Source organism: Candoia aspera, chromosome 3 (genome assembly GCF_035149785.1).
Source record: "Candoia aspera isolate rCanAsp1 chromosome 3, rCanAsp1.hap2, whole genome shotgun sequence".
NCBI classification, from domain to species: domain Eukaryota; kingdom Metazoa; phylum Chordata; class Lepidosauria; order Squamata; family Boidae; genus Candoia; species Candoia aspera.
Genome location: NC_086155.1, coordinates 147,403,370 through 147,418,369, shown reverse-complemented (window position 1 = coordinate 147,418,369; position 15,000 = coordinate 147,403,370). Strand labels below are relative to the sequence as shown.

At 34.9% G+C, this 15,000-nt stretch overlaps 1 protein-coding gene across 1 annotated transcript in view; it reads left to right on the top strand.

Moving 5' to 3' along the window:
- The window catches only part of ATP9B (ATPase phospholipid transporting 9B (putative)), a 172,587-nt gene that overhangs the window by 97,563 nt on the left and 60,024 nt on the right, over positions 1 to 15,000 (top strand). The window contains exon 12 of the mRNA XM_063299021.1: positions 6,230 to 6,390. Coding sequence (XP_063155091.1) covers positions 6,230 to 6,390 — 161 coding nt within the window. The remainder of the gene's footprint in view (positions 1 to 6,229; positions 6,391 to 15,000) is intronic.

Below are 15,000 nucleotides of genomic sequence, written 5' to 3'. Positions count from 1 at the left end.
TAGAAACAGATCGGCTGAAGTATCATTTTGTAACCTAATTATATAAAAAATAAACATCTATTGCAGTGAGCACCCAGATTGAATATCCTGTTACATTGTCAAGTTATTTTGGATTTATATCTTCTTAAAATATAGCATGAAATTATTTTTTTTAATTTGTTCTAATAACTGTTATCCAGTACAGAAGGTTTGGAACAGATTTTTACTTGTCTGGGAAGCATTCCCATGCTCAGCCATTGCTTTCCCTTGCAATTAAATAATTGCGATGCCTTGGGCAAAATACAGATGATGACAAATTCTTGGTTTTTCTCTTTTACTTTGTTTTTATTAATCAAAAGGCAAAAAAGACAATTGGACTATAGATGAAATGTACATTAATTTACATTTTTATATCAAGCAAGTATGAACCAATAAATTAAACAGGGAAGATTATTAAAAGAGTAATCTCTGCCTAATTTAAATGATAGTTATAATTTTAATGTTAGATTTTCTATATATTAGTATTACTTTAGTAGTGGTCTATGTTTTCTATGGTAGCTGTCATATTCAATAAAGTAATATGTTTCTGTGTCTCAGAATTGCAGTATTTATAATAATTCATTAAAGCTTTGGAGATGCTGACATTGAAATATGCATGATACTGGATTAGAAGTTGTGTGTGTGTGGGTGTGTGTCATTCAGATTTTTTGACAGACACGTATTCTTGTTGATGACTATATTACATCCATATGATATTCAAGCTATATGTACTGTACATATGTGAACATTATTAAAACCTTTTCCTTAAGTTCTTTAGTGATAATTCCTCTGAATAAAAACCAGACTTTATTTAATTAGAATATCGAAAGGACAACTGAAAATCAGGTTGAAAACAAAAACATAGTGCTTAGAATATCTAATACCTTTTTACAGTAGATTAGAGTGTGTGTTTACTGGTAAATTTTAAACTTTAAAGTGTCCAGGTAGGTAGATTCATGTCTTAGTTTTTATATTAGGAAGGAATAACACTGACATTCTTCAGTTTTTCTGATAACCTTTTTAACTGTGCTCCTCTTGTCTTCTAAACTTTGTATTAAGTACAAGTTACCACTAATAAAATATTTTAATTGACTTAATAGGATTTTCCATAAACAACAGTTAAGAATATTTTTGTGGAATGCTTCACTTTTGCAGAACTATTTGATATTAGGGTCTAATCAATATATTTAAAAATAAGGGGCATTGACCTCAGCTTTAGTTAGTTCGCAGTAGAAATGTATATGATTATGCTCTTAAATGCTTTTTTACATTGGATGGCCTTTTAATAACTTCCCCTTTATTATTTATAAAATCATTTTTTTTTATTTTCCATTGTTTCTTAGTGACCTATCACACTAGCTTTATTGTTCAGAGATTAAAACACTTGCTCATTCAATTATTTGAAATAATTGAATAATAAGAGAACAGATATTTCCTTGTTTAAGGAAAGCAATACCATACTTACCCTTTATTGTTGGTATAAACCATTCTTTTACTGAAAGTGATTAGCTATTTAAAACTTGATACATAAATTAAAGAGGATCTAAATGGATATGTGATTGTTGCCATTAGTAGCATTTTAGATTATACAGGCAATTATTGTGTTCATTATCGTAGAACAGCCCTTTTACAAAACTATTGTGTTTATCCTCTAACATTATGTACAAATTTTCTCTAAGAGATTAAAAATTCTAGTTGCAAATTTGATTTTGTCATCACAGTTGTCCGAAACAACACAAATATTATGGTAGGAATTAAAAAATATTCTACAGGTATTGAAGATTGCAAAAAAAAAAAAAAGTTAAGAGGACTTAGAATTAAGTTTGAATTAAATTTATTTTTAATGAAGTAATTTGCTTTGTTTTTGATCATTTAATACAGCATAACATGTTTTTGTAATGATTACAAAATTAATTCCTTTTTAGTAAGAAGATAACATGAAATATTTGGGCAAATAACTTTTAGAAATTTAGACAACATGGTATGGTTGCTATTTGGCATATCAGAGAATCTTGTCTGTGTGTGTGTGTATTTGTATGTGTGTGCACATAATAGAAATGATAAAATAATAAACATGCGTATGGAAGAAGTGTTACTATATATGACCAGTCATGTTAGCTAAGCAGTTAAGTATCTATAAAACCTTTTACATTAATTTTAAAGGGTGCACAAACTTATTGAATGGGCTCTAAACTTGCATCCAAATCTGTCTCCATCAATTAGGAAAGTTTTTATCCTTTTAGTTATCTACATATGTGTATCCAGCGGACTATGTATAATGTTTGGGCCCGTAAATGCCTTTTCTCAAAGGAAACTTTGTATTCCTTTCTGTCAGGTTTTGTCTTGGCTTTTACAGTCATTCAGAGCTATGATGCAGCAAGAAAAGTGTGAGGTACTGGTTATGCATATTGCAAGACAGTGATTCTTTATTGTATTACCCCCCAAAAAAAAGCCCAACTCTAGAAGGCCGATTAAATCATTCCTTTCACTTTTTAATGGGATTTGGATGAATAGAGTAAAATATGCACTTTGCATTCATTGATAGCATCTTTAGGTTGAGGTAATTGAGTCTTTTTTCCCTGACTGAATGAATAATGACTTCATCTGATCCTCAGCGAGGCCTGAAACTTAGACTGCCTTTGTCAACGCAAAAAGATCAGGGCTTTGAAACATGCTCTACTTCCCTGGCTTAATTTTTCTTCATTTTAATCCAGAAACCTATTTTTCTCAATAATTCAAGCATAAACTATGTAGTAGTCGAAGCAGCGGAAATTGCAAGATATTTGTCCTCGTTGTGCTGCTTTTTAAATGTAGTTGATAAATCAGCCACTGTGGTCTTCAGCTGCCTAGTTCTCAAGGGAAGGGACTGCCCATAAACAAGAATGAATGCTGAACTTTCCAGAAGTATTTTAATGCTATTCTTATACATTTTTTTCTCCTTTTGGAATACTACACCATATTACTCTTTTTGACAAAAGCTAAATTTTCTCTGATATTTCTCTATGATATTATTGTCTTGACTGTCTTATTGCAAAAGTTTCATCTAGAACTGCATATCCAAGATTCAACTGGTGCAAACTGTCCTTGAATTAGTATGAGCTTATGATTTTTGAAGTAGAAATATTTTAAATGTAATGGGAGAAATACCTTGAACAATTTTTACTTTTGTAAACCCTTTTTTAAAATGTATTGATTAAAAGCCAAATATATTGATTCAATTCAAGCTAAGATAGTTCAACTGAATCCAATTAATTTTAGTGGAAACTAATCTATTACACTGACTTCACCATACACTGATTTAGTACGATCTAAACCTGAATATTTTATTGAAATCATTTAACTCTTACTTTAATTATAGTTTTTATAATAATCCAAGTGGATAGGGAAGGTAATAAGATCTGCTAGGATTGGGTTAGGTTAATTTTTTGGTTAAGTAAATATATTTTTGTTTTCTTTGTAATCATTGACGTGAATTTTAAGGTTGCAACCAAAGGATGAAAACAATCACTAGAAATACTCTTCTCTATTTTGGGTTTGAAGACACAAAGGCCAGCACGTTCAACCTCAATTAATAGTGTAAGGAATTATATTATAGGATACTTTTATTACAGGAAACCACAATCCATATTGGCTGGATTGTGCTTCAGTTTCTTAGCTCTCATCCGGTCCATTACCATCAATAGAGTCCAATTAAAAATATCCACTGCTTTACCTGAGTTAGTTGAAAAGGAGAATAAAGCGGGATGTCATCTGCATGTCAGCACAACCACATCCCAAAATAATATCTCTCTAGAAATTTAATGTAGATCACGAACAGAATAAAATTGAACCCAGAATGCCATGCTTTGCTATTATAGCAAAGCAGAGCTATAATAATTCAGCGTTGCCTTCTGGAAGAAGCCTATCAAGTCGCACCATATTGTACACCTGACGCTAGCTAATGCCAATTACTTTTCCCCATTTTTTAAATTTATTGATTAGTTAGATTTATATCCCATCTTTCCTTCAGGAACTAAATATATTGGTTCTCTGCATAGTTAATTTACACTGAACTTGGGCCTTTTCTTCCTCTATAACTTCTTTATTTATGAATTGTAATAACTAACACATTAGTCTTCCTCATCATTGGTCTGATATGATTAGTCTGACATTATAATATTTTTTTCATCATCATCTGTTAAATAAGATAGAATCCAAGCTGAAATCTAGTGTTAATGAGGTAGTGCTATAAAGGAACTGGTTATTGGAAATCCTTTTTATTTGCAAGACTTTGTTTATAAAGAACGTTTTTTTCCTTTTCTTAACCAGATTTCCTATTTACTCTTAGCAACAGCACTCTGTTTTAAAGACTGCTTTACTTCTAATATGAGTTTTCTAACTGGATTTCACACAGAAACAGTATTCAGTGTTTTAAGAGTATAAATCCACTCACACAGCAGATATTCTTATTAATTTCCCTCTTGCAGCCACTGCTCTGAAGGACTTCCCAGTCCTCTGAAGTGGTTTTATGGTTGTATGAGGGGAGCTACAGGAAGGGTAGAAGTATCTTCTTTCTGGTTCCAGTGATGGATTGGATTCTACCCTCTATGTAGTCAGTTGTAAGAAGTGTTCATATAAACATTTCCACGTGAAGAACATTAATGCTGGCAAATATATTGTATATTTTGCAAAACCCACATTGATGCTTCTGGCATATTATGATATAAAAGTTACATGAATTTCCTAATTTTTTTTGCTCTGTTAAACTCAGGTAACAACAGTAGTAATCACAACCTTTTATATCATTCAGAGGATACCCAACAAACTGGGTTAAATTAATGGGATAATAATGAGAAGAACTACGTAGAACAAGGAACAAAAATGAAAACAAAACAAAAAGACAAGTGTCTGAAAATCTGTAAAAATAAACCAGCTCCAGGAAAATTGAAAATTCTCTTCCTGCATGAAAATATTGATGTAACTACATAACTTAATTGAAATCCTATGGGTTTTCCCAGAAGCAGAGAATTAAAATGTGCCATCCATAGTATAGTACTCAAATGAAACAAAGACTGAGACACGATTTCCATTTCTTTTACAACATACTTACATAAAACTTAGAAATACTGTATGCACTGTAATTTTGAAGTGCATATATTATTTCTCAGTATAACTTAAACCACAGGATTATTATAAGGAGAGAGACTAAATTGACCACATTATTAAAAAGTCAAAAATTAAAATAACCCTCCTCAGCATGTAAAATAACTTGCAATCCATTACATAGCAGTTTACAATCTGTGCATATTTATATGCATTTACAGCAGAGACAAGCTTCCAGTACCCGTTTGAAAGTTCATATTACAGAGATTGTCTAGGGAGTGAAAAAAATCCTGAAAACTTGCAGTATCCCATAACTCCTGCTAAAATGTGAAAAGCATAACCATATAATTTCTAATTTGTCTTACAATTATGCTTCCATCTTTTTCATGAATGATAACTCTAACTGCTTTAATATCTAGCCCCTACATGCATCTATGGACATGTAGGGTTCCACACATCATGTGTGGTTATAAAGAGCTCAGTATCTCTGTATGCAAAAACATATAAAATATTGGTGTAATGATAAATTTATTTGCATATCGGGGATTTTTAAAGTTAGGAATTCAGTCAAAAATCATTTTATGTATGTAACACAAGCTAAAAAAGGATGAAATTCTGTCATTACTGTTACCTGTTATTCTTGGTTAAATAGACTTGCCTAATCATAGCTATGATTTTTAATAAATGAAAAAGCTGCAAGCCAATTTATAAAGATACAAATAAGCCTCTATTATTATGTTACTATCCTAACATTGTTCCCCAAATATGTGTCATGAGTCATGATTGTAACTACCATATGCATATAAAAAGCTGATAGCAGTCTAATTTCCCCTACACTATTTGATAGTGCTTGAAAAGTATCTCATATTTTCCATAAAGACTAGAGAATTGCCCCTCACCCATTTTTTTTTTATTTGAAAGCTGACAATCTGAGCTAGATGTGGCAAAACAATGCTATAGCCCTTAGCCCATGAGATAATCTAGCTGTATTCATATAAATCTCAAATACGTTTGGAAAGCAAAATCAATATATTCTTCTAATTGTTTATATTTAGATATTACACAAAAACACAAAAAGTAGAAATGATTGTTCAGTTTTAGTTATTAAATGTATATTGCTTCCTTTTAGGTTGGTTTGCTGGATCTTGAATTGAATCAACTGACCAAAGCACTGTTCTTGGCTCTAGTTGCTCTTTCAGTTGTTATGGTAACCTTGCAAGGTTTTGTGGGACCATGGCACCGCAATCTTTTTCGGTTTCTTCTCCTTTTTTCTTACATAATCCCAATCAGGTATGTATAAAATGAACTAAAAACACAGATATGATTTTTTTTTAAATGTAATTGCAGGTCTTATTGTGAATAAAATTGATCTTGACAAGAGGTTATAGTTGGAAGATACGCTACATACTCTATTAAGGGATCATTGTATAAAACTCCATGCTGTTGTATCTTTCATTCATCTTGCTGGAATAATCCATGTATACTGTACAATATATTTACTTGCATTAATGTGTTTTTAAAATGTAATCTTATCAGAAGATACAATTTCTGGAAAGGTGTGTATTTGGAAGATTTTATTTTGTTTAGATACCTTAATAATACTTTATTGGATTAAGAGTGTGCTATACTTTCAGGTACATTTAAAAAGGTTTTAAAAAGTAATAAAGAGACATAATTAGAATCTTATGATTTTCAAAAATATTTAAAAATTAATGTTATTGTACAGTGGTGCTTAACAGTTTGTGAGCCCCTTTGAATGTTCAATTTTCTGCATAAATATGATCTAAAACATGATCTCTTCTCCACACAAGTCCTAAAACTAGATAAAGAAAACCCAGTTAAACAAATAAGTCCAAAACATTATACTTGTTCATTTATTGAGGAAAGTGATCCAAAGCTACATATTTGTGTGTGGCAAAAATAAATGAACCTTTGCTTTCAATAACTGGTGTGCCCCCATTGGGCAGCCATAACTGCAACTAAACATTTCCAATAACTGTTGATCAGTCCTGCACATCGGCTTGGAGGAATTTTAGCTCATTCTTCCATACAGAACAGCTTCAGCTCAGGGATGTTGGTGGGCTTCCTTGCATGAACTGCCGACAGTTCCTTTCACAACATTTCTGTAGAAATAAGGTCAGGACTTTGACTTGGCCATTCCAAAACATTTAACTTCCTTCTGCTTTAACCATTCTTTGGTCATACAACTTGTGCATTTTGGGTCATTGTCTTGCTGCATGATCCACTTTCTCTTGAGCTTCAGTTTACAGACAGATACCCTGTCATTTTCTTGTAGAATTTGTTGGTACAATTCAGAACTCATAGCTCCATCAGTGATGGTAAGCTGTCCTGGTCCAAAGGCAGCAAACAAGCACAAACCTTGATACTGCCACCACCATGTTTCACAGATGGGATAAAGTTCTTATGCTGGAATGCAGTGTTTGTCTTTCGCCATACATAACACTTCTCATTCAAGCCAGAAAATTCTATTTTGGTCTCAACCGTCCACAGAACATTCTTCCAATAGACTTCTGGCTTATCCATATGATCTTTCACAAACTGTAGACAGGCAGCAATGTTCTTTTTCAAGAGTACTGGCTTTCTCCTTGCAACTTTGCCATGCACTGCATCTCCATGCAACTTTCTCCATGCAACTTTGCCATGCACCACCATCATGAGAACACTGTTGTTCAGTGTTCTCATGATGGTGGTCTCATGAGCACTGACATTCACCAATACAAGAGAGGCCTTTAGTTCCTTAGATGTTACCCTGGGGTTCTTTGAGAACTCCCAGAGTAATTCACACCTTGCCCTTGGTGTGATCTTGGTCGACCACTCTGGGGAAGGGTAACAATGGTGTTGAATTGTCTCTGTTTGTATACAATCTGCCTGACAGTGGAATGGTGGGGTCCAAACTTTTTGGAAATCATTTTGTAACCTTTTCCAGCCTGGTAAGCATCAACAACTGTTTTTTTGGAGGTCCTCAGAAATCTCCTTTGTTCAAGCCATGACACACTTCTACATATCTGTGTGGTGAAGATTAGACTTTGATAGTGAATACCTTAAATTCCATTTTTTAAATAAGGTAGGACCTCCCACACGCACACCTGATTATCATCCCATTGATTGAAAGTCCTGACTCTAATTTCTCCTTCAAATGAAATGGTAATCCTAGAAGTTCACCTACTTTTGCCACACACAAATATGTAGCTTTGGATCATTTTCCTCAATAAATAAATGAACAAGTATAATGTTTTTGACTGATTCATTTAATTGCGTTCTCTTTATCTAGTTTTAGGACTTGTGTGGAGAACAGATCATGTTTTAGGTCATATTTATGCAGAAAATTGAACATTCAAAAGGGTTAACAAACCTTTAAGCACCACTGTATATTACATAAAAATAGATTATTAATTATTGCAATAAATACCTGCTTTTTTGTTTTATATTCTAATTGTTGGTTTGATGTGAAGGTAGCGATCAGTATATCTAATGTTCTAAAAGAATAAACATAGATTTTTAAATTATAATTAAAACAACCAGACTGTCAGCAATCAAAATAATGAGACATTTTGCTCTGCGCACAGGAAATACAGCTTCTTAAACTGTGAATCACAGCTTCCTGAAGTCTGTTTTCCTTACTAACTCTTGAAAAGAATTATAGCAGTCTTTCTGGTCTCTCTGAGATTATGGGAGAACCTGCTATAATGTGTCTTGAACTCTCAAAGAAAAGGTGGTGTGTAAATGAAACTTACTTACTTACTTACTTACTTACTTACTTACTTACTTACTTACTTACTTACTTATTCATTCATTCATTCATTCATTCATTCATTCATTCATTCATTCAATTTGTCCCTGCCCATCTCCTCCCATCAGGGGACTTTAATAACCAAAAGCAATAGCTACAAGATTCAGAATGTATGGGCCTTTACATTTTGTTTACCATGTATAGAGACTTTCTTACAGTCCCAAGAAAAGAATGTAAAATATTGTATTCTTTTATAACTATTGTTATTTAAACTATAACACATGAATTTGACTTCATTGCATGAACATGGACAATTTTTATTGGTAAATTTCACTTAATGCTGTAAGGAAGTTTCATATTCTCTACTTCATTGCTACCAAGCATATTATTTTGCCTGTTTTTGAGATTCTGGATCCATATATAAACTCTTACTGCACAAAAATGTGGAATTGTGAAAGATAAGACCATGTCTCTATTCACTAGAATATATCTGATGGCAGAGGGCATATACAGGGTAATTCTCAGAACAAGACAGGCAAGAAAATGGATATAGTAGCACTGATTTCAGCTTAATGCTGCATGCTGTCCATTTCATAAAGATTAACAAAAAGATCTTATATGCAATTGAAGTAGACTGTGTAGTAGCTTTTCGTACAGTAATTTGATGCCAAGGGAAGGGGACATAACGAACTGAAGACTCTCTGAGTAAATTCCACATTATTTTCATGTGCAGGGAGGCCTTTTTCTGATGTCTCAGTGCACATATCTATCAGTGAAGGCATCTAGTGATTGCAAAGAAAACAATTGTCAGTTATAACAGCCTATTTTGGGAATGGATATAGTCTTTCCTACCTCAGGCGTTCCTCTCTCTTTGTCATCCTGCCCTTGTTCCAACCATCCTCCATCTCTTATTACTGTTATTATAAAAGTACTACTACAACAGTGCATAAGGTTCAGGGGGACCATAGTGGGGACTGTGAGTGTGTGCATGAATGTGCTGGACTTTGAACAGGGAGCTCAGTGGTGACCTAAATTCAAGTCCCCACTTTGCCATGGACACTTCTTACTGGATGGCTTTGGGCCTGCCACTCTCCATCAGAATAACCTAGTATACAGGCTTGTTGTTGTGTTAAAAATAAGAAACTACCTCTGTGCAAAACAGATTTGAGGTCTAAGAAAAAGATATAAATGCAGTAACAAATAAATATGTGTCAGTGTGCTTAAGAGTATGGTGTGTTTTGGGGAGTGTTTGGGTTTCTGTGTATGTGTATGATTGAGTATCTCTGAATTAGCGTGACTAAATATATATGGACATGTTTGCTTTTGAATGAATGTGTAAGAGTTCATGTGTCTTTCATGTATGTGCCTTTGATATTTATGTGTCTACAAAGTTTTAGTTAATTTCAACTGCTCTTCCCATTTTTAAAGACATCCAGGCAACTGTTGCAACTCTTTACATAACCCACCCACTTTTTGAGCATGGTCCTCCTCATGCCTCTAAAAGCATGTCTAGCTTTTAGCTCAACAAAAGTTGCAAATCCTTTCTCTAGCCCCAGAAGCTAGTAAGATAAGAGCCAAGACCATGAGAGGCTCACCTCTTTTTGGCTGCTGCACTTGGGAAGAACCTCAGCAAAAGCAGCTGCTGCAGCAGGTTCACTGTCTTAACTTACATATGTGACAGATTCTTTATTTAACTTGCAGTGCACCAGGTTTGCGGACAAGAAAACGGAATGGATTTTATGTTTTCTCAGGAGTGAGGAATGCCATTTTCAAGTCTACATGTGACCTTTTTCTTTCTTCATTTGGACTTAGAGGCTGGGGAGGCCAGGAGAGTACAAAATTAAGAACCTTGAGTGCTTGTACCTCATTTGGAATTGGTAATCTAAGACTGCAATCTTATGCATACTTACTTGGGTGTGAGTTGCATGCCTTAAATTTAAACTAGGTAAAACAGTCTATCTCCAGAGTGTTCTAAAATGCTCAGATGTGGTAACCATATGGTTTTTTTTAATGTTTATTATATATTTTTAACAAAGCAGCTGAATAGAGAGCTTCTGTTTTGGCATTTATATAAATATAGTTAACTAAAAAAAGGGACTTGACATTATAACTTTAAGAGCCTAGGCCCTCAGTGAGTTTAGGAACCTGCATGACTTCCCTTTAACCCAGGATGGCAATGTTCTGATTATATTTTTCAAGATATATTTATGGTGCATGGCTTTTTTGAGATTATATCTTACTAGGTAACCTATAGTTGGCATTATTTCATAGATGCCTATTTCAGCTTCATGAATATTTATTGTAATCAAGTTTTGTCTGTATTAGAATCTGAAAAAAAATATGCTCTTGGGGAATATTTAAGATTTTTGAGTGATTATCAGTTATTGCTACATTAATGTGAAGCTAAACCACATGATCATAATGATCATATGAAGTTGGCAGCTGTTTATATGTAATCAAACATCTATAATCCATCAAATATTGGGCAACAATAAGTAACATGTGAGCAATAAGGCAAGCTAAGTTAGAGATAAATGGTTTCTTATACTTCCCCTGTAATTCTTTTGCTACTACAGGTCAAAAATTCTCCTAAGGAATTTTATTTGGGCTAAAGGCAGCTGGAAGTTATTGTGCATGACACTACAAAACTATTCTAAGTAAATCATTGGGTGAAAGGATACTATTAACCCATCAGGAGATCAGCATTCTACAAAGCTGGCAAGGTAGTGACTAACAGGATAACATAACATTATCGTAGGGTCTTTCCAAATGATTTTTTTAGCACAGTTAATTGCACAGTTGTTGCGCATGATCCTGACATGTTTCTCAAAGTTGCGCTTTTTCAGTGATATCTCATTTTCTCAGTTTGTAGGATACAGTATTTTGTGCCTGAGAAAACAATATTTTTCCTAACATAGTTAATGAATCTACTTTAGTTGCAACTACTCTGAAGAGTGACATTATATTCAGACAAGTGAGGGAAATTTATAACAAGTATGATGGTGTACATTCTCAAGCCTGTTCCTGATTTATGAAATGTGGATCCTTTCTATAATCCAGTACTAAGAATTCCAAATTCTCTTCATTGATAATTTGCCTGATTAGTACAGTGTCATTTATTAGTTAGTATTCCAAATTATCATTAGTGTCAAATTCTATAACTTAAGAAGAAAAGTCTATCAAGGTTTTCACTGAAGAATGATTCATTATTTACAGAATCTTAAAGACTAGCATTCTCATTGATGATATTGAAATACCTTCCTGAAGGCAACGGATTTAGAATATTATGAAAAAGTTGCTAATTTTAATGTTTAATTTATTAGACCAGAGAGGGAAATATGAGAGAGAGAGAATGAATGAGAGAGAGGATGAATGAGAGAGAAACATTTGGATGGCTTTGGGTACAGATTACCTTCAGCTGGAGGTAGATAGTATGAACTGTAGAAAGACTGTGGTAGAAGGCAATATGCCATGTTAAATCAGTAAAAATAAAATTTAAAAATGTTCTGCTTTTATTGGCAACGAATATTAGTAAAACTCTTATTTCTTTAGTATTTGAAAGCTTTTCTTTTTGGGTTTCCAGTTCTGAGATTTAAAAAGTACTGTATTTTTGTACAAGCAAATAGTAAACATTGAATCAGCTTGAAGAAGATAAAATTTATAAACTTTAAAAAAAAAATTAAGGATGGTACTATTACTTTTCATAACACAAAAGGTGATTTTACACACTTTTTCAAGCTGCTTAGATCAGTATTTTTCAAACTTTTGAAGACAATTTTTTAAAAATTCCATATAAGTTTGCATATGATGGCATATTTCATCCATGATTGAAAACTTGGAATCAGTGTAATATTCAGCCTGTCCATATTTGTCTTCATTAACGTGAGTGTTGAAAATCTATGTTCACAAAAAAATATATAGAAGGAAAGTAAGTACTGTGGTAGACTTAATTCTCTTCACTTTAAAGCTCATATTGTTTGTGAACATTTGTCCACAAATTTTCTAGTGATGAGTTTTTATTTAGTATTTTCAATGTTGTACCTGAGGAAAAAAGACTTCCCACACCATTCATGAATAGGTAAATATCTGACTAAAGAAATTGAATTTAGCAAGCCCCCATCCCATCCCCAGATCTTCTTTCAGATCTTGGGACCAGTTCATAAAACACCTCCAAGTTGTTTGGGCAACACTGGTATTCTGTGGAATGAATCTTAAGAAACAGTGGCTTAGATTAGTATACCTTTCTTTCAGTTGATTACCTCCAGTATACAAAATATGTAAACATTTAACTAGGGAGACATAAGAAAAATGCCTGAAATTCTTAATCATTGCTTTTGTTAACCTGAAATTTCAACCTGCCTGTATCTGGAGATGTCTGGATTGTTTTCTCTGCTCAGTTCCTATCCAAAGACAGCAGAAGAAGTTTTGAAAATTGAGAAAAGTGTAGGTAGAACGAGTTCGCTTTTCAGTTATGTACTGTATATTTCAGCTTAGGTGCAGTGAATTATAGGGATTCTGGGGCAGTATAGCAAAATCTTCATGGAAAAGATTGTTTGGAAGGGAAGTTTTGAAGTAGAAGGAAGACTTAAAGACAGACTTTGCCCCAAACATATTAACACCTATGACTCTCTGTGTTGTGACTGAGAGTACAGTCTCACATAAATCAATAAGTAACCAGTACATAGGTAGCAAGAGTCACATCAAAAAAGGTCAAAGTTGGTAACTCATCCTGAGGTGATAAGTGCCCTTGCCCACTGCACCAATATGAGCACTCAAGGACAGAGCAAAGTCAGCGATTACCTACAATCTGCAGATTGATGCTCAAGAGATCCATCAGCCTGAGCACGCCGAACCATCACACTATCAGAAATGTCTGGATTAAATTTCACAGGGTGGGCCACTCTTGGGAAAGGCAGCCTTGGTATTTAAGACAGATACTGTGTTCTGGACCCCTGTGCTCAGCCGCAAGACCTGGTCGCCATAGCTTTGGCAGCTCTAGACTCCAGCTGTTGCTACTTAATCCCAGGTTGGCATGCAATAAATTCCCCTCATCCATTATTTGATTTTGTATGAGAGGGCTGACCTTGCTTGCATCACTACAACCTGGTTGGGCACTCTCTTGGAAATCTGCCATCCAGGGTTTCAGGTGTAGCACCAGCCACAAATCGAGGGCAGAAGTACAGGAGTGGCTCTTGTTATCCTGGAGTCTTTGGTAGCCTTTAGAGGCACTGCCAGGTATGAGAGTCTCTTTGTGAGATTGGGCCATAGGGATCAGTTGGAACTGCTGCTTGTTTACCTTCCTCCTTGCAGAATAGCAGCATCCTGCCCAAGTTCCTCAACTATGTGGTCAAGTTGGCAGTGGAGTTCCCCAAGCTTATGGTCCTGAGGGACTTCAACTTGACTTCTATGTATCCACAGTCAGAGGTGGCTTGGGAGTTTATGACCACCATGGCAACCATGGAGCTGATCCAGCTTATTGAGGGTCCAACCCACAGTGGAGATCATACATTAAATCTGGTCTTTGTCTTGGGGCAGTGGCATTGTGATCTGGGCTCAGGGGATCTTAACTTCAGTCCCTTGACATGGACAGATGACACCTTCATGGCTCTGGAGTTTTCCATGTCCACCCCCCACTGCAGGAAAGTGGGGCTTCTTTGATTAGCCTGTCCCAGGTGACCGATAGACCCAATTGGGTATCAAAAGGAACTTGAGGTTTTTCTGGAATCTCTGGGGCACAGTTTGGCTGAGACCTTGGTTGCAACTTGGAATGAGCATGTGACAAGCACCCTGTGCAAACTCTCTGTGACTGAAGATCCTGTAGGGTTCCTTGGTTTACTGAGGAGCTGCAGGAGATGAAACAATGCAAGGAACACTTGCAGGTGAAAGATGGAGAGGCTGACTGAGCACAGGTGAGAGCCATTATTAGGAGTTACCTCGTGGTGATAAGAGCAATGAAGCAAGTTCACTTTTCCATTCTTGTGTCTGCAAATAGCCAGCTGGAAGCCCTTTTAGAGCGACCAGGCCCCTTCTGGGTGAAAAGCCAAGGCAGCCCTTGCAGGGCCACTTTGAGGAATGTTCTTGGTGTCTGTCAGATAGTTGCTCAAGTTGGATGCCAGCTGGGCAACCTCTATAGAGGTGACCAGGGCACG